The following is a 23,768-nucleotide window of genomic DNA, read 5'->3' as shown; positions in this document are numbered from 1 at the left end:
GGGCGCGCCGCTCCGCGGCCCGGAAGCGCGACGCGGCCAGCGCGGCGTTGCCATGGGAACCGAACCGCCGCCGCTCGCCGGGCTGCGCGTAGGTGGCGGGGCCGTCCTCCGGAGGGCGGTGCCCTGGGGGCGGAGCTTGGGCGCTGGGCCTGGGCCGGTGCCCCGCTGGGCTGGAGGCCAGGCGGTAAATCCCGTGCGGGGAGGAGGAGCGGCAGGTTTCCTGGGCCCCTGTTTGGGACCAGAGTATTTTGGGTGGGAATGGCTGCAGTTCAGTCTTCGGAAACTGGGAGGTCTGGTCTGTACCATCCCAAACACCACCAAGTCTCTCAAGACCGAGTGTGTGTGTGTGTGTGTGTGTGTGTGTGTGTGTGTGTGTGTGTGTGTGTGTGTGTAATTCTGTCGGTCTGTCGGTCCTGGGCCTTGAACTCGCGGCCTGGGTGCTCTCCCTTAGCTTTCTGCTTCAGGCTAGCACCCTACCACTTGAGCCACAGTTGGGGAAAAGAGAGTCTCAGGGACTTTCTTGCTCAAGTCCTGCTCTCCCTGGCTTACAATTGCAGTCCTGAGGTCTCAGTCTCCTGAGTAGCTAGGATTACAGGCGTAAGACACCCATGCCCGGCCTCTCAAAAAAACATTTTTTTCCCCAGTCCTGGGCCTTGAACTCAGGGCCTGAGCACTGTCCCTGGCTTCTGTTTGTTCAAGGCTAGCACTCTGCCACTTGAGCCACAGCACCACTTCTGGCCATTTTCTATATATGTGGTGCTGAGAAATTGAATCCAGGGCCTCATGTATACGAGGCGAGCACTCTTGCCACTAGGTCATATTCCCAGCCCCCCAGCCTCTCAAGGTTTTGACCTCAGGTGCTGCCTCTTGTCTCTGTGAAGATTTCAGCATGAAGCTTGGGTCTTGGCTGCGTGACTTGCCCTCCTGGGAGTTGGGGTTACTTCCCCAGATGGGTGATTGTGGCTGTGCTTGGGCTGAAGGATTAACTACTGTGGCAGTCCCTGGGGTTTGCTGTTGCTGTCTCTTCTCTCAGAGCTAAGATGCCCTTGAACAGAGTTGGATTCATTTATGGGTGGTAGAGAGAGTTAGTTACTCCTAGCAAGTCATAATAACTGGTGTAGGAAGTTGTGCAGTTGGAAATATATGTGTTAAAGTGTGATGTGATATGGTGGCCAGGTGGTACTGCCAGCCCTAGGGAAGGGGATGCAGAGAGTATTGAGAGCTCAGTGTCAGCCTGAGCTACATAAGGAGACACTGTCTCAAAGCTCAGGACTGGGGATGTAGCTTAGTGCAGGACATTTGCCCATCATACACAAGAACCTGGGTTGTGCCCAGGCCCTGAGTTCAAGCCCCACGACTGGCAAAATAAAAATAAAAACAAGGTCCTGGGTTGGATCCCCAGCACTGCAAAAATAAAAACATGGTCTATGAAATTGGGTCACCTGCATTTGTTTTTACTACTAGCTGTGTGACTTGACTCAGGTTTTTCAGACTTTTTGTGCCTCAGTTTCCCCAACTGTAAATAGAAATCCTGGTTGATAGGGTTACAGTGAGTTAACTCATGCTTAAAACTGTGGCACAAATAAAACCTCAAAGAATACTATCTATTATTACTGTAACAGTAACCTCTAGTGAATTTGAGGTGAGCCTGAGCTACAATGGTGAGATTCTATCTCAGCAAAACAAAAGATTACTGTATGGAGGCAGTGGAGCTATAGCTCAAGTAGTAGTGCACCAGTTGAGATTTTGAAAAAAGCTAAGGGGCAGTGTGAAACACTGGCACAAAAAGAAAAAAAAGATTATTGCTGGGCTCTGGTGGCTCATGCCTGTAATCCTAGCTACTCAGGAGGCTGAGATCTGAGGATCAAGATTCAAAGCCAGTTTGGGCAGAAGCGTCCCCATAAGACTCTTCAATTAACCAGTCAAAAACCAGAAATGGAGCTGTGGCTCCAAGTGGTAGAGCATTAGTCTTGAGTAAAAGACCTCAGAGCCCTGGCCCTGAGTTCAAGCCCTATAACCGACAGAGAGAGAGAGAGAGAGAGAGAGAGAGAGAGAGAGAGAGAGAGAGAGAGAGAGAGAGAGAGAGAGAGAGAGAGAGAGAGAGAGAGAGAGAGAGAGAGCGAATATTATTGTATGGGTTAGAATAATGTTGTTCATTTATTTTTTTGGCCAGTCTTGGGACTTGAACTCAGGGCCTGAGCACTGTCCCTGGCTTCTTTTTGCTCAAGGCGAGCACTCTACCATTGGAGCCACAGTGCAACTTCCAGCTTTTTCTGATTATGTGGTACTGAGGAATGGAACCCAGGGTTTCATGCATGCAAGGCAAGCACTCTACCACTAAGCCATATTCCCAGCCCCTAGAATAATGTTTATAAAACATGAATTAGACAATCAACAAGTGTTATCTTCATGCTTCAACATTAGCTTTAAGACATTGCAGTCAACTTTCTAGCACCAAACTCATTACTGTATTAAGGAGATTTTTGCCTTATGCTTTAAATATTGCCTGGCCCTTTAACTGTATAGGGCTCAGCAGTCTCAGTGGACACCATTAAATATCATAGCCAACCAAGGACATGAGCAGTAGAGATAAATAAAAAATAGAGGAAGAAAAGATAAAGTGGGACATATGTGGATAAGATTATTTCAGTCATAGTTCTCTTAAATTTTATTAGCTAGCTTCATTTGGTCCAAGAATGGCTGGGAAAACCAAGGAAATGTGTGGTCTGTGTGCACCCCCACCCCCGACCCCAGCTCCTAGAAACAATAGGGCTTGTAAAATTTCAGTCTTAGAGTTTACTCTTAGCTTCTATAACTCCATTTTGGTGACTCCATGCTAGAGGACTGCACCCCCATCCGTGAGACTAGTTCCTTGTAATTTGACATTTAAAAATATATATAGCCCTTGTTCCTCTCTGTATCTAGGTAGCAACCATAGTAACGATTGTAAAAATGATCATAGTAATAGATTATAGAAATAATCATAGTAGTAGTTATAGAAATGCCATGGCGACTGTCAGGTTGGTCCACTTAAGATTGAGAACTGGATTGTTTTAGCCTGTTCATGCTTGCTTAGCTGATATTAGGGAAACGGTAACAATTGTGAAAATAAAGTTGATATTAGGTCAGCCTGAACAGGAAATTCTGCTTCTGTACACGGCTTGCAACCATTTGTGACTTGCTCTACCCCCTGCATTGACACCCTGAATCTGTTACATGACCACCTGCTGTAGAATGCATAGCTTCTACCTTTAAAAACTCAGCCCTGCAGTGGCTCAGGGCTGTTCTTTACCATTCTGGTGGTGGAGAGCAGACGCTATCCACAGCTAAATAAAGACTCCTAGCCCGATTGACTGAGTACTGGTGACTTTCTTGTCATGGATGTGAGTCCTGGGTAGCCAGGATACTGCAATGGCTTTTTAATCTAAAATCTGGGACAAGATGTCAGCTTTTGGTACATGTGTATTGATTCTGAAAAAAATCCCGTGTGTGTGTGTGTGTGTGTGTGTGTGTGTGTGTGTTTAATAGTGTCTAAGCGATCCCTTCTGCCAGGTTGAGTAGAAGTTACAATGTTATACTTTGGTTATTTTATTAGCTTGGTTTTTTTTCTTGTAAAGTTGTATGTCTAGCCCTTCCCACTGTCCTTTTGGCTGTAGCTAAATCCTACCAAAGGCCTTTAGCACTCTCTGTCTCCCCACCTTCCCTCTCTCTCTCCCTGTCTCTCTGTCTCTGTCTCTGTCTCTGTCTTTCGAATCTTTTGTCCGATGGCTATCTTAATTTTTCCAGCTTTGCACAAAGTTTCTGATCATTATCCAGTGGTATTGTGTGTATAGCGCATTAGAGTTTGACCACTCCCATCATACATGCCCTTTGGTAGTGCCAGGAATTTTCCCACACACCAGCAATCAATCCCTCTTCTTGTTAGGAAAGAAGATATTCTTGGGAACAGTTGCATAAGGGAGGCCTTTGGGACTGGTTTAAGTCTTGCCTTCTAGTCCTGCCTTTTCTTTGAGTGATACTGTGGGCAAGGTGTCCACCTCAGTCATGAACTGAGCTCTCATCTCAACTCCCAGTATCATCAGGATGTTAAGCTGCCTCTTCCTTCTGAAGGCTCTTGCGCTTGGGTCCCTGGCATCGTGGGTAGCTGCAGGAGTACATGGTAAGCTATCATTTGCCATCTCTGGGTAACAGTAACAGAAAGTTACTAGGGAAGAAGTCAAAAGGAGATGGCCATCTCTATGGGAGATCTGTGGGAATGGATTCTCAGTGTAACCTGAGTCCTGTCAGTTTCATCACTTGCCCCAATATGCCAATTTGATATAAGTCCTAGTAGAAGTGAGAGAAAGGAGATCTATTAATATACTGACTGGCTCTGTGTGGGAAGAGGGAGAGGTAAAAATGTTAGCCCATCTTCAGGGTACTGACACGAGCTTCAGGTTTAGACAGAGGAAGAATTGGGGCAGAGAGCCAGGGGTATGTGTAATTGAACTGCCTCAGGTCAAGTCCAGCATTAGTTCTTTGATTCTGTAAAGGGGGTTCCACAGAACTTGCTATCGTTAACACTTGAGGGGAGCAGTCTGGTGCCTGTGAGATGACTACCCTTGCTCCAAGATTCAGCTTCATTATTGCAGATAATTGTTCTCATTTTGGGGTGATCTGTCTTGCTGGGCTCTGCTGTCCCCATGGGGGTAGTTTGGGTCCCTGTCATAAAGATGGTATCGATTAGTTCTGGAACTCAAGGTGACAGTAGAAAAGAGAAACTCTGAACAAAGGAGCCAGCTAACTTACTGTCTAAATGAAAAGGTCGGTTGGTTTTTCTTAAGGCTGGCTCTCACCCACTTGAGCCTAAATTCTACTTCTGGCTTTTTAGTGGTTAATTGGACGTAAGAGTTTCATAGGCTTTTCTGCCAGGTCTGGCTTTGAAGTTCAACCCGCAGCTACTCAGCCTCCTAAGCAGTTAGATTCCAGGCGTTAGCCATTGGTGCCTGGTTGTTTCCGTGCTCTTTACAGAAGGAGTTTTTAAGTCCATGCTGCCAGGGTAATCGTGGCTTTAGCCACCCTGTCTGCATGAGGAGACAGGGCTTCCTAGAGAGTGCAACTATTCTCTAGAACTCATTAAGTGAGAACATGATCCTCCTAACCCTCCTCTGTCTGCATCTGAAGCACACTGGGCCTGCGGTCGTTGATGGGTGGTGGTTAGTATTTGTGTGGAGAAGTATTGGAGAAGAAGGTGGTTGTAGGCTATTTGGAGGTCCTTGAAGTTCATTCATCCTCCATTGTTGGTTTGTCTAGCCAATCATGCTAACCTTCTATGATATCTTTTACAGTGAAAGAGGGAGAATGCCCTCCTGATAAGAATCCATGCAAACATCTGTGCCATGGTGATCATTCGTGTCCTGCTGGGCAGAAGTGCTGCCCCATGGGCTGTGGTTGGGTCTGCCAAGGAGATATTCCCAAGGGTATGTTGGCATAAGAAAGAGACCCAGCATGTACTCTGTCCTTGTCTTTGGGTAGAACCAGAGCGCTCCTTACCTCCTAGTTTGGCTTTTGAAGTCTGCTTACCTAGATCACCTCTTCTTTTCCCCTTTTGGGGGTTCTGTTTGTTTGTTTGTTTTTTGTTATCATGGGGCTTGAACTTGGGGCCTGGGCCCTGTCCTTTTGAGCCGCAGTGCCAGTTCCAGTTTTCTGGCGGTTAACTGGAGATAAGAGTCTCATAGACTTTCCTGCTTGGGCTGGCTTTGAACTGCAGTACTCAGATCTCAGGCACCTGAGTAGCTAGGATTATAGGCGTGAGTCACCAATGTCCTGCCTTTTGGGAGTTCTTGTCCTGTAAGCTTTTGGCACTCCAGTTCCTTGCTTTCTATCAGGACAGAATGTACCATTGATTCCTGATGGCTTTTGTTTTGGACTCCACCTTCCTGTGAGTTCAAAGGAGGAAGATCTGTGAATGGAAACCTGTTTAACTTAGCAGGCTAGACATATGTTTCAGTAGAGTGATTACCTAGAAGGTGTGAGTCCGGGGGTTCAACCCCAGCTCTGGGGGGGAGGAGAGAAGAAAGAAAATAGGTTAGACCCTAGGACCAGGTAAAAATTTGACCTTTAAATATCTCTGAGAGAGAGAGAGAGAGAGAGAGAGAGAGAGAGAGAGAGAGAGAGAGAGAGAGAGAGAGAGAGAGAGAGAGAGAGAGAGAGAGGAGAGAGAGAGAGAGAGACAGAGAGAGTTCCAGTACTAGGGCTTGAACTCAGGGCCTGGGCCTTAGCTTTTTTGTTCAAGGCTGGTGCTCTGCCTCTTGAGCCACAGCTTTAACTGAAGAAAAGAGTCTCACAGTGTATTTTCTCTAGGCTGGTTTTGAACTGTAATCATTAGGTCTCAGCTTCCTGAGTGGCTAGGATTATAGGTGTGGACCACTGGCATGTAGCCTCAAACAGCTCTTTCCTTTTTTTTTTTTAAAAAAAAAAAAGCGGGGCTGGGGATATAGCCTAGTGGCAAGAGTGCCTGCCTCAGATACACGAGGCCCTAGGTTCGATTCCTCAGCACCACATATACAGAAAACGGCCAGAAGCGGCGCTGTGGCTCAAGTGGCAGAGTGCAAGCCTTGAGCGGGAAGAAGCCAGGGACAGTGCTCAGGCCCTGAGTCCAAGGCCCAGGACTGGCCAAAAAAAAAAAAAAAAAAAAAAAGCTCTTTTAAAATCTTATTTATTTAGGTGTTGGTACTGGGGCTTGAACTCAGGGCCTGGGTGCTGTCCCTTAGCTTTTTTTTTCCACTCAAGGCTGGTGTTCTGCCTCTTAAGCTATACCTCTACTTTCTGGTTTTTTTTTGCTGGCTAATTAGAAATAAGAGTCTCATGGACTTTCCTGCTGGATCTGGCTTACAATCTTGATCTTCAGATCTCAGCAAGCCACCAGCACCCAGCTAAATCTTAATTTTATTTATTTTATTTAATTTAATTAATTAATTTATTTTTTTGGCCAGTCCTGGGCCTTGGACTCAGGGCCTGAGCACTGTCCCTGGCTTCTTCCCGCTCAAGGCTAGCACTCTGCCACTTGAGCCACAGCGCCGCTTCTGGCCGTTTTCTGTATATGTGGTGCTGGGGAATCGAACCTAGGGCCTTGTGTATCCGAGGCAGGCGCTCTTGCCACTAGGCTATATCCCCAGCCCCTTAATTTTATTTTTTAAAATAGTGCTGGGAGATGCTATTTTTGGCACTATTCAGTCAAATTCTTTTTCTTTTCTCTTTCTTATGTTGTAGGGATTCAACCTAGCACCTTATTCATGGTAGGCAGCACTCTACCACTGAGCCACAGCTAGTTCAAATCCTAAGTTTTTAGCTCCAATTTCCTCTTACATAAAATAAAGATAATTGTGAGGATGAAGTTGAGATGTTCCTACAAAAAGATAAACATTGTAAGTGTTATGACAAATGTTGACTATTATTGTTCCCATGGTTTCTGCTTTAGCCCAAGGGTTGGAGGCTAGGTGAATCCCAGGCTTGCTTCTCCGGTTCTCCCTTGTCTGTCTGTGGGTACTCTCACTGGGTACTGCTATCTCCTTTCTGTTGTGTCTTTGTTTTTGTAATAGGGAAAAAAGGAAAATGTCCCAGAGTCATTCGAAAACCATCCTGTTCTAAAAAGTGTACTACTGATGAGACATGCCCAGATATTAAAAAATGCTGCACTTCTGGCTGCAATCAGAGCTGTGTAACCCCAGTCCTCAAGCAGAAACTGGGTAAGAAACCTCATCCTTGCACCCCATAGGCTGACTTGCTTGTGTATTTGAGAAAGAAATAAGCAAGCTATTTTGTGCCAGGTCAGCAAATCGTGTCCTGTTGGTTGGCTTTACTTTATTTTGAGAAACAATAATTAAGTGCCTGCTATCTTCTGTGAAAAAAAAATATGCAAGTTGAGCATGATGGCTCAAACCTGTAATCCTAGTGACAAGGAAGATTATCATGAGAAACAATTCAAAGCTAGCCTGGGCATATGTTTGCGGGACTCCATCTCAACTAATAAAAAGCTAGGCACAGTTGTATGTGTCTGACATTCCAGCTATGACAGGATACATAAATAAATAGATTATGGTCTAGGCCTGCTCAGGAAGGAAACAAGACCCTATTTTAGGAGCTGGGTGCTGGTGGCTCGCTCCTGTAATCTTAGTTACTCAGGAGGCTGAGATCTTGAGGATCACTGTTCAAAGCCAGCCCAGGCAGGAAAGGCTGTGAGACTCTTATCTCCAATTAATTACCTAAAAACCATAAGTGGAGCTATGGCTCAAATGGTACAGCACTAACCTTGAGCACAAAGAAGCTGAGGGACAGCATCCAGGCCCTGAAGTCAAGCCCCACGACAGGCAAAAAATAAAATAAAGGCAACAAGGGATAGGGCAGGGCTCAAGTGGTAAAGATGCCTGTGTAGCAAGTACAAGGTATTTAGTTCAAACCCTATATCTGGAAGAAAGAGGAGAAGGAGGAGGAGGAAGGAGAAGAGGAAGAGGAAGAAATAATAATAATATCTGGAAAGAATCCGTCAGGTTAGGATGATTTGTGGGATGTGACAGGAGAATGTAGGCAGGTTTGCAAGTTAGTGGGCTGTTCCCAGTCTTCACTGTCGGTCACAGTACCCTCTATTAAAATGACAGCCCAAGAGCATGCAAGGAGATGGGAAAATAGAATCTTGATGGCTATGGACATCCCATTCACCAGCTTCTAAGATTCTGGAGCTTCTGCATATATACAGATGGCCACGTGTGGTGGCAATGGATTTGGGTTGAGAGGCATTTGAAAGACATCTCCCCTGCCCTGCTCCTCCTCACCCCCAGCCTTATGACCTGATAGTCCATTTAACAGTTATTTTTTCAGCAAGTATCTATGGAGTGCTTACTGATGCCAGATGTGGTGATGAGCCATGGTTCGGCTGTGGTAATAAAGTAGTTCCTGTCCCTGCTTTTGTGGATTTCACTGTCTAGAGGAAGAAATATTTGTGTGTGTGTGTGTGTGTGTGTGTGTGTGTGTGTGTGTGTGTGCCAGTACTGGGGTGAACTCGGGGCCTCATGCTTTCACTTGGCTTTTTTGCTCAAGGCTGTTGCCCTACCACTTGAGCTGTACTTCTACTTTCGGCTGTTTGGTAGTTAATTGGAGATAAGAGTGTCAAGGACTTGCCTGCCCAGGCTGGCTTTGAACCATGATCCTCAGATCTCAAGCCTTCTAAGTAGCCAGGATGGCAGGTGTGAGTCATCAGTCCTTTTGTTTTCTGAAGGAACTGGAGCTGTCCTCTCATCTCCGTATATGTGGCTGTATGTCTGAGTGGAAAAACATGGGCTTAGGTTGTCTGAGATCTGGGTTCAAGCCTGAGATTCCAGAAGGTTCCTGGGTACGGCTCTTGGGCTCCTCTGAGTCTCAGTTCCCATCCTCTGGGGTGGAAAGAGTAATCCGAGGTGTTTGCAATGATTTAAAGTATCAATATACATTAGCTTCATCCCTCTTCCTTTCTAAGAAGGATGATTCAGGAGTACAGGTTTTTTTTTTTTTTCTTTTTTTACTTGAGACTAGGACTGGCTATGAACATCTAAGCTGGGCTTGAACTCTTGATCTTCCTTTCTCAGTCTTGAGAGTGTTGGGATTATGACAACTGGCTCAATCCTTTAAGTTCAGAACCAGGATTCTTTTCTCCTCACTGATCATCTAATTTCTGAAACTCCACAGTCCACGACAACCTTTTTCCTTCCAGCCAGGCCTCCTCAGTTGGCAGGCCTCTGCCCATTACCCACAGGGGCTGGCTGTGCCTGGCTGGGGAAGCCTGTGCTCACAATAGCAGGGTGTACTTCTTTTTTTTTTTTTTTTTTTTGGCCAGTCCTGGGCCTTGGACTCAGGGCCTGAGCACTGTCCCTGGCTTCTTCCCGCTCAAGGCTAGCACTCTGCCACTTGAGCCACAGCGCCGCTTCTGGCCGTTTTCTGTACATGTGGTGCTGGGGAATCGAACCTAGGGCCTCGTGTATCCGAGGCAGGCACTCTTGCCACTAGGCTATATCCCCAGCCCCAGGGTGTACTTCTGTCAGGACTCCTGAGGCCAGGTTCTGGAGCCAAAGCCTGAGAATCTGTCTCAGGCAGTCACTCCCAGTGCTTTTGTGCCCAGCACAATCTTCTCAGTGTTTGAAGAGGATGGCTGAATTGTGGAGGCTGAAGATGAGGCTGGCACCAGGCACAGAATCTTTGTGAACTGCTCTAGCTCCTGGCCAGCCCAGATGGAACTTTCCCTGGGAGCTGGGTAGGCAGCACAGATGGTTAATGATGTCCTGTAGATCTCTTAGAGCCCACCAGCAGAACAGGATCCCTAGCTTGGTGGGAGGTGAGACTGGCTAATAGTAGCAACTAGTATTCAACCACTTCTATAGTTTCTATAGCTCCAATCTTAAGGAAGGGCTGGCCACTGACGTGATGGGACTGATTGCTAGGAATCTCTCCTTCCTGGGCTATGAAAAGTTCCAGTTGTCTGTAACCTCTGACATTGCCAGAGGTTTGCCATAGGCAGTGCTGGAGTGTTTGGCAAGGTGGAAGGCCAATCAGGTTGCCTGGAGCATGGGCAGACATATGGGCTCAGGGGAAGTTCTGGTCTAATTCCTGGCTTTTCTGCTTGTTGGCTCTGTGGTCTCAGGCAAATCTGTTAATCTCTCTGAACCTACTTGGGTGGCAAGTGGACACCTGGGAGGGACTTGAACTTAGGGCCTGCGTACTCTCCCTGAGCTTTTTTGCTCAAGGCTAGTGCTCTACTACTTCAAGCCACAGCTCCACTTATGGTTTTTAGGTGGTTAATTGGAGATTAAGGGTCTCAGGGACTTTCCTGCCTGGGCTAGCTTTGAATCGTGAGCCTCAGCTCTCAGCCTCCTGAGTAGCTAGGGTTATAGGTATGAGCCACCAGCACCTGGCCAAGGACAAAATTCTTTACATAGTTTCTGAATGTACAATATGTAGGTAGTAAAAATGATTAAAGTTAGATTGAAACTAGAAAAAAAAAAGTCATGTCCAGCTTGAGCAGTTAAGTGACTGGTGCTCTTCTGAGAAGAGTGAATATAGGAAGGGAGAGATGATTTTATTTTATTTTATTTTTATTTTTGGTGCCAGTGCTAGGGCTTAAACTCAGGGCCTGAATGTTGTCCCTTAGCTCTTTTGCTCAAGGTTGGTGGTGCGCTACCACTTGAGCCACAAGCTCTACTTCCGGGTGTTTGTGATTAATTAAAATAGAGTCTTTTGGATTTTCTTGCCTGGGCTGGTTTTGAGCTGAGATCTCAGTCTCCCGAGTAGCTGGGATTACAGGCATGAGCTACTCTGTTTTGGTGAGGATAGCTCGGGGTTCTGGGAGCCGTGCAGGTGGAAGGCAGGGATGGCTGCCAGTTCCAGCTACCACCGTTGTTTCTCTACATTCCCGACAAGGAAGGTATTGTGAGGTAACTGGGAATCACATTTGTAATGACTGAACTTACCTAGCTGGGCAAAGCCAGGATGGTGAAAGTCCACCATCCTATCAAAATGGATGTAAGGAGGCCTGTGTTCGGGGATAGGAAAAGGACCAGTGGATAGGACTAATGAATCAGATTCCAGGTGCGTGTAAAGGCATTCTAACCTAAGATATAGAGGTACAGTCTGACTCGTAGATGGCGAGACCCTGTTTATTCCAGCTGCTTGAAGTGAAAGGAAGAAATTATTTGGCAGGGATTTGAGGGGTGGTTCAAGAGGATGTGCTGTGTCCTCTAGGGCCCCAGCCTGCCTCCCAAAGGGTCTTCACTGCTACCAAGGTTTGGCAAACCTCAAGGGACCAGAAGTAAACCCAGTCAGAGAGAGGAGAGGTAAGGTTTCCATGCCTTTTTTTTGAGGATGAGGATGGAGAGCAGCAGAGGCTACTGGCACTGGCCGCATCAGAGCCATGCGCAGCACGATGGTGAAATTCCCTACTTATTTCTAGGGTTTGGTGTCACTCTGTGAGATGCTTATGTATGTCATTGTTTATGTCAGTGGGCTTTTCCTTCAGGGATCCACAGCCTTCTCTGTAGTTTTTTATTATTTATTTATTTATTTATTTATTTATTTATTTATTTTTGGCCAGTCCTGGGCCTTGGACTCAGGGCCTGAGCACTGTCCCTGGCTTCTTTTTGCTCAAAGCTAGAACTCTGCCACTTGAGCCACAGCGCCACTTTTGGCCATTTTCTATATATGTGGTGCTTGGGAATCGAACCCAGGGCTTCATGTATACAAGGCAAGCACTCTTGCCACTAGGCCATATTCCCAGCCCAAAATTGGTTTATTTGTTTTGTTTTTGTTGCCAGTCCTGGGGCATGGACTCAGGGTCTGAGCACTGTCCCTGGCTTCCTTTTGCTCAAGGCTAGCACTCTACCACTTGAGCCACAGCGCCGCTTCCAGCTTTTTTCTTTTCTTTTGCCAGTCCTGGGCCTTGGACTCAGGGCCTGAACACTGTCCCTGGCTTCTTTTTGCTCAAGGCTAGCACTCTGTCACTTGAGCCACAGAGCCACTCCTGGCCGTTTTCTGTATATGTGGTGCTGGGGAATTGAACCCAGGGCTTCATGTATGCGAGGCAAGCACTCTTGCCACTAGGCCATATTCCCAGCCCAACTTCCAGCTTTTTTCTATATATGTGGTGCTGAGGAATCGAACCCAGGGCTTCATGTATACGAGGTGAGCACTTTTACCACTAGGCCATATTCCCAGCCACAGCCTTCTCAACTGTGGAAGAAAAGGTATTTGTCTTAGACAGGTGCTGGTGGCTCACACCTATAATCCCAGCTATCAGGAGGCTGAGATCCAAGGATTGTGGTTCAAAGCTAGTCCAGGCAGGAATGTCCATGAGATTCTTATCTTCAATTAACCACACACACACACAAAAGCTGGAAGTGCAGGTGTGGCTAGTGTGGCCCAGTGCCTGTCTTGAGAAAAAAACCAAAAAGCCAAGTAAGAATATGAGGGTTTGAGTTTAAGCCTCAGTACTGGTGCCCCCATGCATGCCCGCACACGCATACACGCCCAGAGACACAGACACAGATCGGTGTTTGCTCTTTGTCACATGTATTTCAGTATTTGTCAAGCAGATGAAGAGGTACAGAGGGATACAGCCAGTGGGCGTGGGTGCAGTGACTACATTTTCCAAATAAAAAGTCCACGTGGTTTGGATGTGGTCTCCCAATGATCAAATCTTGAAATCATGCCAGTACGGGAAAACCCCAGGACGTACGGCTATGCCTTCGCTGTCCAGCTGCACATGTTTCCTTAGAGACTTGAACACTTGAATTTTCCATCGTGGCAGACTTCCCGGAGCCAGTCATACGGCCTCATTCTTAGGTTTTCCCTCAGAGGCACGAGACCAGCTCTGGTTTGGTTTTCTTTTTTTTTTTTTTTGGCCAGTCCTGGGCCTTGGACTCCGGGCCTGAGCACTGTCCCTGGCTTCCTTTTGCTCAAGGCTAGCACTCTGCCACTTGAGCCACAGCGCCACTTCTAGCCATTTTCTGTATATGTGGTGCTGGGGAATTGAACCCAGGGCCTCATGTATATGAGGCAAGCTCTCTTGCCACTAGGCCATATCCCCAGCCCTCTGGTTTGGTTTTCTACCAGGCCTTTAATTGCCCATCACCTTTCTCTCCATTTAAAAACCTTGAAGTAAGCACAGAGACAGTGACTCGAGGTGCGAGGTGTGGCTCGAGTGGAGCTGTCTGTGGGTGTGCCTGCTCGTCAGGGGTGGCCGAGAGTAGCCAGCGTGTTTTAAGGATGGTGTTGTAGAAAGTACTTCATTGTAAATCAAGAGGCGGCATTTTGTCCTGCCTGGCCACTGACTCACTCTGCGGTTCTGGGTGAGCCTCATTTTCTCCTCTGGGTTTCTTTATCTTCACGGGCATGATGAGCAGGTACATCTGGAATGTGTTTGGCTGTGAGAAGAACTTAATCAAATAAGGTTTCTTTGTTCTCACAGAACAAGAAACCCTGAAGTGGAGGAGGGTTGGTGTGGCAGCTCTATGGTGCACACAAGGATGAAGCAGTTTCTTCTGCTTTACCCAATTCTTGATTTTGTCCTCATACTGAGTGACTCGTGGCTCAATGAAGGCTGTCCTCTTCCCTTCCTTCCTTCCTTCCTTCCTTCCTTCCTTCCTTCCTTCCTTCCTTCCTTCCTTCCTTCCTTCCTTCCTTCCTTCCTCCTTCCCTCCCCCCCTCCCTCCATGCCTTTCTGCCTTTATACCTTCCTTCCTTCCTTCTTTCTTCATTTTTTATTGGTTGTAGGGCTTGAACTCAGGGCCCAGGCACAGTCCATGAGCTCTCTTGCTCAAGGCTAGTACTCTACCACTTTGAGCCATAGTTCCACTTCTTGTTTTTGAGTGGTTAATTGGAGATAAAAGTCTCATGGGAAACAGGGTGCCAATGGCTCACACCTGTAATCTTAGCTACTCAGGGGGCTGAGATCTGAGGATCGCCGTTCAAAACCAGCCTGGGTAGAAAAGTCCATGAGACACTTATCTCCAGGTAACTACCAGAAAAGCAGCAGTGGTGCTGTGGCTCAAGTGGTAGAGCACTAGCCTTGAGCTGAAGAGGTAAGGGACAGTGTCCAGGCCCAGAGTTCAAGCCCCACGACCAACACCACCACTAACAAAATAATCTCATGAAGACAGGCATGAACTACCAGTGCCTAACTCTGAAATGTTTTTTTAAAAATGTGAGGGCTGAAATAAGTTAGTGGTCCATGGCCAGCATTACAAAAGAAAAATCAGGTGCCTGAGGCCCATGCCTATAATCCTAGATACTCAGGAGGCTGAGATCCGAGGATTGTGGTTTGAAGCCAGCAGTGGCAGGAAAGCCTATGAGACTCTTGTCTCCAATTAAACACAAAAAGCCAGAAGTAGAGCTATGGCTCAAGTAGTAAAGGCTAGCCTTTAGCAAAAGAGCTCAGAGACAGCACCCATGCCCTGACTTCAAGCCCCAGAGCTCTCTCTCTCTCTCTCTCTCTCTCACACACACACACACACACACACAGAATAGAAAATATCAGAACGCATTGCATATACATTGAACTTGAAAACTATACAGCTTCATACACATCAGATGCAAAAAAATCGATTTCATATTCTGGGCTTGCACCTCTTTCTTTGACTCTGTGGCAGAGATTAACGGCGAATGTCCGGCTGACCCCCTCCCGTGTGAGGAGCAGTGTGACGGAGATGCGTCCTGTCCTGAGGGGCACAAGTGCTGTAGCACTGGCTGTGGTCACACCTGCCGTGGAGACATCGAGGAAGGTATGTTGGTGTTCACAGAAAATCTGTAAGTGCTCCTTGGGTTCCAGAATCAACTTGAGAGGGAGCTGCCTGGCTCTGGGCCACCTTCCTTGGAGGAACCAGAGTTATCATCTTTCCTGTCCCCTGAGACCCCACCCAAAGCCACCCTTCCTGCTAGGGCCATGGGGGTTCATATTGGTATGAAAAGAAATAATGGAGGGGCATGCACAGTAGTAGGAAAAACTCCTAGGCTGGAAGATTGACACTGTAGCTTCCACTAATTCTGCTTTTAAAAAAAGTTTCGTTTAAAAGTAGTATATAAGCCAGGTACCAGTGGCTCACACCTGTAATCCTAGCTACTCAGGAGGCTGAGATCTGAAGATCATGGTTCAAAGCCCGCCCAGGTAGGAAAGTCCATGAGAGGCTCTTTCCTTCAATAATGAATCAACAGAAAACTGGAAGTGGAGCTGTGGCTCAAGTGGAAGAGTGCTAGCCTTGAGCAAATGAGCTCAGGCACAAAGCCAAGGCCCAGAGTTCGAGCCCTATGGGGGGTTTCATTTTGACATTTACACACATGCACACACACACACACACACACACACACACAATGTACCCCGTCAACCTTGTCCTCTTATCACTTCTTTTGTTTCATTAAGACCAAGCCTCATGTTTCTGACTAGAACCAGCCTAAGATCATGATCCTCCCACACTTCTTGCATAACTAAGACCATAGGTACACGCCACAATGTCCAGCTTGTGGGTTGTGATGGAGGTCTCATAATCCACCCCCCAAGTTGGCCATGAACCTCAATCCTCCTAATCACAACGGTCTGAGTTGCTGGGATGACAAGTATGAGCCACTGTACCTGGACTCTCTCTTTTTTTTAAGCACTATAAATAAATACCTTTACTGTTATTTTTATTAATCTACTTTATTGTTATTATAGAGGTGATGTACAGAGGGATTACAATGACATGAGTCAGGTAATGAGTACATTTCCTTTCTTACAGTGTCTTCTGTTCCCTCCTTCTCTCCCAGTTCTTCCCTCCCATCTCTACCCGCGAGTTGTATAGTTGACTTTCATCCATAGCCAGTGAGCTCCACTGCTGCACTTTTCACCTTTTTTTTCCCTCGAGTTCTGTACCCTCCCTCCAGCCCTTCCAAAGATGTACACTTGAATACACCTTACATAAGGTAAAGACGACAGAACAATCAAAAACTAAAAACTGAAAAAAAAATAAAAAGGGAAAGAAAAAAGAGGTCTCTTGTTTCCATATTTTGGAGTTTGTTTCAGTATGTATATAATCTTATATAAATATGAAGAGGCACTTAGGCATTGTGCCTTTGTGTTTCTCTCCTAAGAGTATCCACTGTTGGTCTCACTGTGTGTGAGTATCTAGAATCCTGTATAATTTGTCATATCCCAGATCTAATTTCCACATATCAGAGAGAACCTGTGCTGTTTGTCTCTCTGAGCTTGGCTTACTTCACTTAACACAATTTGTTCTAGTTCCATCCATTTCCCTGCAAATGACATTATTTTATTCTCTCTAACGGCTGTGCAAAATTCCATTGCATATATGTGCCACATTTTTTGAATCCACTCATCTGTTGTGGGGCATCTAGGCTATTTCTATATCTTGGCTATTGTGAATAGTGTGTCAATGAACATGGATGCTCAGGTGTCCTTGTTGTATCTTGGCTCAGGGTAGATGCTCAGAAGTGGTGGAAGGTCTATGCTTAGTTTCTTTCTTTTTTTTTGGCCAGTCCTGGGCCTTGGACTCAGGGCCTGAGCACTGTCCCTGGCTTCTTCCCGCTCAAGGCTAGCACTCTGCCACTTGAGCCACAGCGCCGCTTCTGGCCGTTTTCTGTATATGTGGTGCTGGGGAATTGAACCTAGGGCCTCGTGTATCCGAGGCAGGCACCCTTGCCACTAGGCTATATCCCCAGCCCCTATGCTTAGTTTCTTGAGGAAGCTCCATACTGCTGTCCAGAGTAGATGCACTAATTTACATTGCATGGACTATCTTAGTCCTTTCATATTTCCAGGCAATGCTTAAGTGTTAGGGACAGATTTTGTCCGTATGTAGCATATAGCCTGTCAGGGGGCATGGATAATTAAATGGAGATGAAGCCATTGTGAACCAGACATGTATTTAAATGTTCTAGTCCTTCAGCACGTAGGGCATCCTGTAAAGTGTCATGTGTTTACCCACGTGTGTGTCTGGAAGCTGCTTCACTCTGCCACTTGGCACGAGTGTTGCACTGTATCCCCTGTAGTCTGGGAGAAGATCAGAGTTCAAAGTTCTAAGCACAGATCTTGTTCCATTGCAAATGGGACCATGGCCAGCCTGGGACCATCCTGTGAAGTTTGATGGGAGGAGAGATGCATACAGGGTATGCAAGGTGTCACAGGCGCACAAAACAGGGTGCAAGACCACTGGTAGGGTAGCAGGTGTGGACGTGACCCTCTGCAGTCTAAGCAGAGGAGACAGGAAGAACCTGTCCCCACCTAGTTCTACCCTGGAGCCTGCATAACTAGCAGTTTTGGAATTGCCTCTAGAGAGTTCCCTCTGGGACACCATTTGAAAACTCTTGGTGTGTGTGTGTGTTGGTGGGGGGGTGTTTCTTGGATGTGCATAGATCAGTGAGGATTGTGTTAGGAGTCAGAGGTTGATTCATGTGGAACTCCAGGGTCTACATTCCCCACAGGATCCTGGGGACACTGCACCAATGTCCTGTCTGCTTACCCAGGCCTGTTTTCCCCACAGGGCGAGATGGCAGTTGTCCAAACATTCTGGTGGGCCTGTGTATTGTCCACTGCTTTGTGGATGAACACTGTCAAGCCGGGGAAAAGTGCTGCAAGTCAGGCTGCGGTCGCTTCTGTGTCCCGCGGGCCCTGGCATCCAGGCTTGCCGCAGGCTACAACAGCATCATCGGCTCTGACTCTGAACTAGGTGGGTGCTGATCATTGTCATCACCAACCAGATCTGGAGTTAGCTGGTCTCAGGGCTGTGTAGGTGTGGAGAAAGGGATGGTGGCGGTCAAGTGGCGTTTAGTATAGGGCAAAGATCCTACGTGAAGACCAGAACCATCAGATGGACACACTCTGGGCCTGGAGGTGTTTGAAGAGGGGGTGGCCTCTGGACTGGGCGTGAGGCTGGGATAGCACAGAGAACCTGCTGGACAAACCACATGATTGTTAGCCAAGGCCAGGAAGATGGGGGTGCAAACCACATGTCTGGGTGGGGAAGGGGGAAGGTGCACTTGCTACTTTTATATCAGGAGGTGGAAGGGTGACTTCTGGGTGACAAGAATCTTCAATGCCAGTTTGAATCAGGTTGTTTAGGAAGCCGGCAGCCATTCAAGTCTTTAGAGAGAGATTCATTCCAGGGCTTTCCAGGGCAGAGGGGAATCCTGGGGGATGGATGGGGCCAGGAGGGCATGGTTGTGACATGAAGTTTCTTTTATTTGCAGAGGCCCCGGGAACCTAGTGATCCTGATTTGTCTGGATCCTCTATAGAGACTCCAGAAGTCCTGTGCTGGCAGCCAGGAGAGGGCTTGTGACCTCCCCGAGGCCCTCACGGTCTCCTTGGCTCTGCTTCCCTTCCTGCTGTTGCCTGGAACAGAGGAAGTGGCCCTGGTACCTGCAGTGAGTGTTGATGCTTCTCTTTTCCAATAAAGGCAGGAGTGGACTCTGGTCTGTGCTGTCTGGGGGCTTGGAGGAAAGGAGAGCGAGCGGGTCCACGGGTCCACAGATGGCTGTGGGATTGACATACAAACAGAGCAAGGATGGGTGGTCCATTTTTTTCTGAGGACACTGAAAGTGGGTGTTGGCTGGGTATGTCCATCGGGAGAGATGGATGGAAGTTAGACTAACCCCAGGGGCAGGAGTAGAGCTCCTTCTTTAGGGACCTGATAACATTCCTTCTTTTATTGGAGAACATGAGTTGGGGGGTAGAAAAAGGTGGGTGGGGGGCTGGGAATATGGCCTAGTGGCAAGAGTGCTTGCCTCCTACACATGAAGCTCTCAGTTCGATTCCCCAGCACCACATATATGGAAAACGGCCAGAAGGGGCGCTGCGGCTCAGGTGGCAGAGTGCTAGCCTTGAGCAGGAAGAAGCCAGGGATGGTGCTCAGGCCCTGAGTCCAAGGCCCAGGACTGGCCAAAAAGAAAAAAAGAAAAAAAAAATAAGAAAGAAAAAGATGGGTGGCCAGTTTGTTGTAGTTACTAAGCAGTGCTTTGACCTTGGGCCTTCCTTGAATGTCAGACCTTGGTTCTAAGTTTTCTGAGAAGCTAACCCTTGGTTCTTCTTCTATGTATGCAAATGTGTCACAGGCTAGATCTTGGAGACTTTTTGTGTCATTACACAGTTTTTTTCTTAATTTTCTTTTGGTGTTGATAAAGAGGCTTAAACTCAGGGCCTTGAACTTTTTTTTTTTTTTTTTTTTTGGCCAGTCCTGGGCTTTGGACTCAGGGCCTGAGCACTGTCCCTGGCTTCTTCCCGCTCAAGGCTAGCACTCTGCCACTTGAGCCACAGCGCCGCTTCTGGCCGTTTTCTGTATATGTGGTGCTGGGGAATCGAACCTAGGGCCTCGTGTATCCGAGGCAGGCACTCTTGCCACTAGGCTATATCCCCAGCCCGGCCTTGAACTTTTGCACAGCCTTTTCCTCTCATGGCTGGAGCTTTGTCACTTGAGCCGTGCCTCAGCCTGGCATTTTTGCTGGTTAATTGCTGATAGAGCTTTGAGAACTTTTCTGCCTGGACTGGTTTTATACTGTGATCTTCAGATCTCAGCCATTTGAGTAGCAGAGATTAAAGGTGTGAGCCACCGGCGCTGGCAAAAAATAGAATTATTTTTTATTTTTGTGCCAGTCATTGGGGTTTGAACTCAGGGCCTTGGTTCTGTCCCTCAGCTTCTTTTGCTCAAGACTAACGCTATACCACTTGAGGCACAGCTCCACTTCTGGCTTTTTTGTAGTTTAGTAGAGATAAGAGTCTCACAGGCTTCCCTGACCAGGCTGGCTTCAAACCATGATCCTCAAATCTCAGCCTCCTGAGTAGCTACAATTTTTGTGTGATACAGCCATACTACACACACACACACACACACACACACACACACACACACACACACACATATACACACACAGAATTAAAGTTGGTTTATTGTAAAGGTACATGTATGCACAATTTTATCAGAGCACTCTTCACTACAACCAAGTTATAGAATCAGCCTAGATGCTCACCAACAGAAGAGTGGATAAACAAAGTGGTACATACACACAACAGAATTTTGCTCAGCCATGAACAAAATTATTAGTTGCTGGGATGCAAGTTGCTCTTATTCTCAGAGCCACCAGAGGGCAGCAGAGGTCTAAGTCATAGACCAATACAATAAATGCCATTAAATGCTAGAAGTCTGTACATGGATTGTCTGAATTTCTTGGCCCCTACTGAATTCCATTTAATAAACCAAGAATCATGACCTCCCGTTCCATGTGTCTGGTTTTGGTAATATCTATCTCGGGGACATTATTCATCAGGTTGTAGCCGCGTTTCTTATACAAAGTGCATGGTTAGAATGAACTTGCGAAGCTCAAGAGTGTGAACACGTTCCATGTGCTAAGATGAGAAGGGAAATCAGGGTGGATAAGCATCAACCTGTCTTGCACTCTCTGCAGTAGGTGTTTTTTTACATGCTTTCGTCTTTGTATTGGTCACTAAGCCAAGAACATAGGTTCTGGAGCTTAATTTTTATGTTTATCCTTTCTTTACCTTTCCTTTATTCTTCTTTAGCTTTCTTACAATTGATTTCAGAGCTGTTTATATGTTTAGAATCTTGAGGTTTTTTCCCCTTTTTTCCTTCAGCATTTTACTTTTCAGTTTATTTTTGTTTTTTGCTTTCTGGCCAGTCCTGGGCCTTGGACTCAGGGCCTGAGCACTGTCCCTGGCTTCTTTTTGCTCAAGGCTAGCACTCTGCAAACTTGAGCCACGGTGCCACTTCTGGCCATTTTCTATATATGTGGTGCTGGGGAATTGAACCCAGGGCTTCATGTATACAAGGCAAGCACTCTTGCCACTAGGCCATATTCCCAGCCCTCAGCTTATTTTTGGAAAAAGGATGTGTAGCCATTGCCAAGACAGCCAAACAATACAGAAAAATTCAAAGATCTTTCCAGCAGCAGGTAAAAATTAACAGACCAATGAGCATCTTTCCAGAATTTCTTCAGTTCTATGTCATAGTCCAGTTTTTCATTACTATAAGGAGATACCAAAGGCAGGCTATGTTATAGAGAAAAGTGATTTGTTTTGGCATATGGTTCTGAGGGTTCAAGGTCAAGGGACCACATCTGACGATGGCCACCTTCTTGGCAGAGACCTGAGGGGTCACATAACAAGAGACAGAGACCATACATACGTCCGTCTGGATTCTCTCTTGGCTTATAAAGGCACCAGGATTCATTGATGTGGAATCCACCCTAATGACTTTATGTAATCCTATTTACCTCCCAGTGGCTCACCTCTAACTATAGTCAGATTAAGTTTCTGTTCTATTAATACTTTATGACGGGATTAAACATCAACACATTGAGCCTTGAGACACATACCAACTATGTTTTAACCCCTGGTAGGGGATCCCTTATCATGCAGAAGTGGTGCAGATGTTAGTATGGGTAGAAATCCCCAGAGACATTCTGTTCCACAATAGACTTTTGCCTGCCATTCGGCAATATGGTGCAGACAGGTTTTTTCCTTTTTTTTTTAAATCATAAAGGGATTCTATTTCCTTAAATACTCATTAGTATTTTTTTAAACTTAATTAGGCTCTGGAACTCTGTAATGGTGGTTTGTCCTGTTTTCTGTAATCTTTGCCAAGTGCTTCAAAGGCCTTTCAATCTGTGTCAGAGAACAAGACCTCCATTCTTTCTGCAGTACTACTTCTTCTTTTTTGGGGGGGACTGGGGATCAAATCCAGGACTTAGCTTGCTAGGCAAGTGCTTTGCCACTAAACTACAGCCCAGCTCTCTGCGCTACTTCTTTTCTTGCAGATAGATTGCTATTGAAATGAAGCGTTTCAATCAACTATTTGATTCTTCCACTTGGCTTTTTTCCCCCCTTATGTCTGGAAGGGGCTGCTACTGCTCTACACCAGTTCTTGGGGTGAGTAGGTGGGTAGGGCTGTTCCAGGCATGTGAGTGGCAAAAACTAGGAGTAGGTACCACCAGTGGTCAGGCTACGCTCTGGTGAGCATGCCTCCTCTTGTGGGGTCACAACTCCTGGCCTCAGGTGATTGTGGCTGGCTGTTGTGTTGACAGTGGGGTGTCACCAGAGGGGCCTCACATGGATCGGGAATCTGGATCGTCTTGTGTTATCTCGCCTGTGGTTGGGGGGGGGGGACCCAGGTTCAGCTTCACGTAGCTGCTTGGCTCCTGGCTATGAGCAGTGATACTGCTGAAGACCCTCAGCCTGCTGGGGCTCACTGTACACATCGCTCCCACCGTGCTGCTCTGAGCGCACCCGTGGAAACGGCCCCCTTTACTTCTTCTACAGATGACCATGTCTTGATTTCCCCTGGAGCCATATACCTGAGGTTTTAGTCCTGGTGTGTAGAGTCAGTACAGCAGGTGTTTTTCCAATCTCTGGCAAATACCAGGTTTCCCTGGGCCCATATTGAGACCAGAGTATTTTGGAGGGGAGTACTTGCAGTTCAGTCTTTTGAAAACTGCAGCTTCTAATATACAGGAAGTTAACAAGGGGAGTTCTGGTCTGTAACATCCCAAACACACACCAAGGCTCCCAAGGCTGTGTGTGTGTGTGTGTGTGTGTGTGTGTGTGTGTGTGTGTGTGTGTGTATCTTGGGGCTTGAACTCAAAGCCTAGATGCTCTCCCTTAGCTTTTTGCTCAAGTCTGGTGTAGTGCTTTACCGCTTTAGCCACAGTTCTACTTCTGGTTTTCTGATAGTAAGTAGGAGATAAGAGTCTCCTGGTGGGCTGGGAATATGGCCTAGTGGCAAGAGTGCCTCCTATACATGAAGCTCTGGGTTCGATTCCCCAGCACCACATATATGGAAAACGGCCAGAAGGGGCGCTGTGGCTCAGGTGGCAGAGTGCTAGCCTTGAGCAGGAAGAAGCCAGGGATGGTGCTCAGGTCCTGAGCCCAAGGCCCAGGACTGGCCCCCCCCCCCCCTCAAAAAAAAAAAAGTCTCCTGGCCTATCCTTCCCAGGCTAGTTTCAAACCATGATCCTCAGATCTAGAATCCAAGTAGCTAGGATCACAGGCATGAGCCACCAGCACCTGCATTTTGAACAGACCAACCTGTGCATATGAAAGAGGGCTACATTACTCAGATAAACTTGAACCACACTTGGTCAGTTTCTAGAGCTTGTAGATTTTCCTGGACAGTCTCACCTGCTCTAGGCCAGGGATCATGAAGAAATCATTCAATATCACAGAAGAGAGGAATGAGGATTTATTTGTAGTAACTTTATTGTTGGAGAAAAGAGT

The 23,768-nt window shown here is 46.9% G+C and overlaps 1 protein-coding gene across 1 annotated transcript; it reads left to right on the top strand.

Moving 5' to 3' along the window:
- Positions 1-50: 50 nt before the first annotated feature.
- Positions 51-18,954, top strand: Wfdc3 (WAP four-disulfide core domain 3). Its single transcript, XM_048349522.1, has 8 exons — positions 51-88; positions 4,074-4,159; positions 5,328-5,459; positions 7,581-7,727; positions 13,899-13,901; positions 15,147-15,278; positions 18,030-18,215; positions 18,736-18,954. Exons 2-8 carry the CDS (start codon positions 4,084-4,086, stop codon positions 18,750-18,752), a joined length of 693 nt encoding a protein of 230 aa, XP_048205479.1. The 5' UTR covers positions 51-88; positions 4,074-4,083; the 3' UTR covers positions 18,753-18,954.
- Positions 18,955-23,768: the final 4,814 nt, after the last annotated feature.

Source organism: Perognathus longimembris, chromosome 6 (assembly GCF_023159225.1).
Source record: "Perognathus longimembris pacificus isolate PPM17 chromosome 6, ASM2315922v1, whole genome shotgun sequence".
Classification (NCBI taxonomy): domain Eukaryota; kingdom Metazoa; phylum Chordata; class Mammalia; order Rodentia; family Heteromyidae; genus Perognathus; species Perognathus longimembris.
The sequence above is the reverse complement of the archived record's forward strand: the minus strand, read 5'-3'. Positions and strand labels throughout refer to the sequence as shown.

Coding starts and splice junctions, on each gene's coding strand:
- Wfdc3 (XM_048349522.1), top strand. CDS start 4,084: ATGTTAAGCTGCCTCTTCCTTCTGAAGGCTCTTGCGCTTGGGTCCCTG. Junction 5,460..7,580: donor CCAAGGAGATATTCCCAAGG/GTATGTTGGCAT, acceptor TTTTTGTAATAG/GGAAAAAAGGAAAATGTCCC. Junction 15,279..18,029: donor CCGTGGAGACATCGAGGAAG/GTATGTTGGTGT, acceptor TTTTCCCCACAG/GGCGAGATGGCAGTTGTCCA.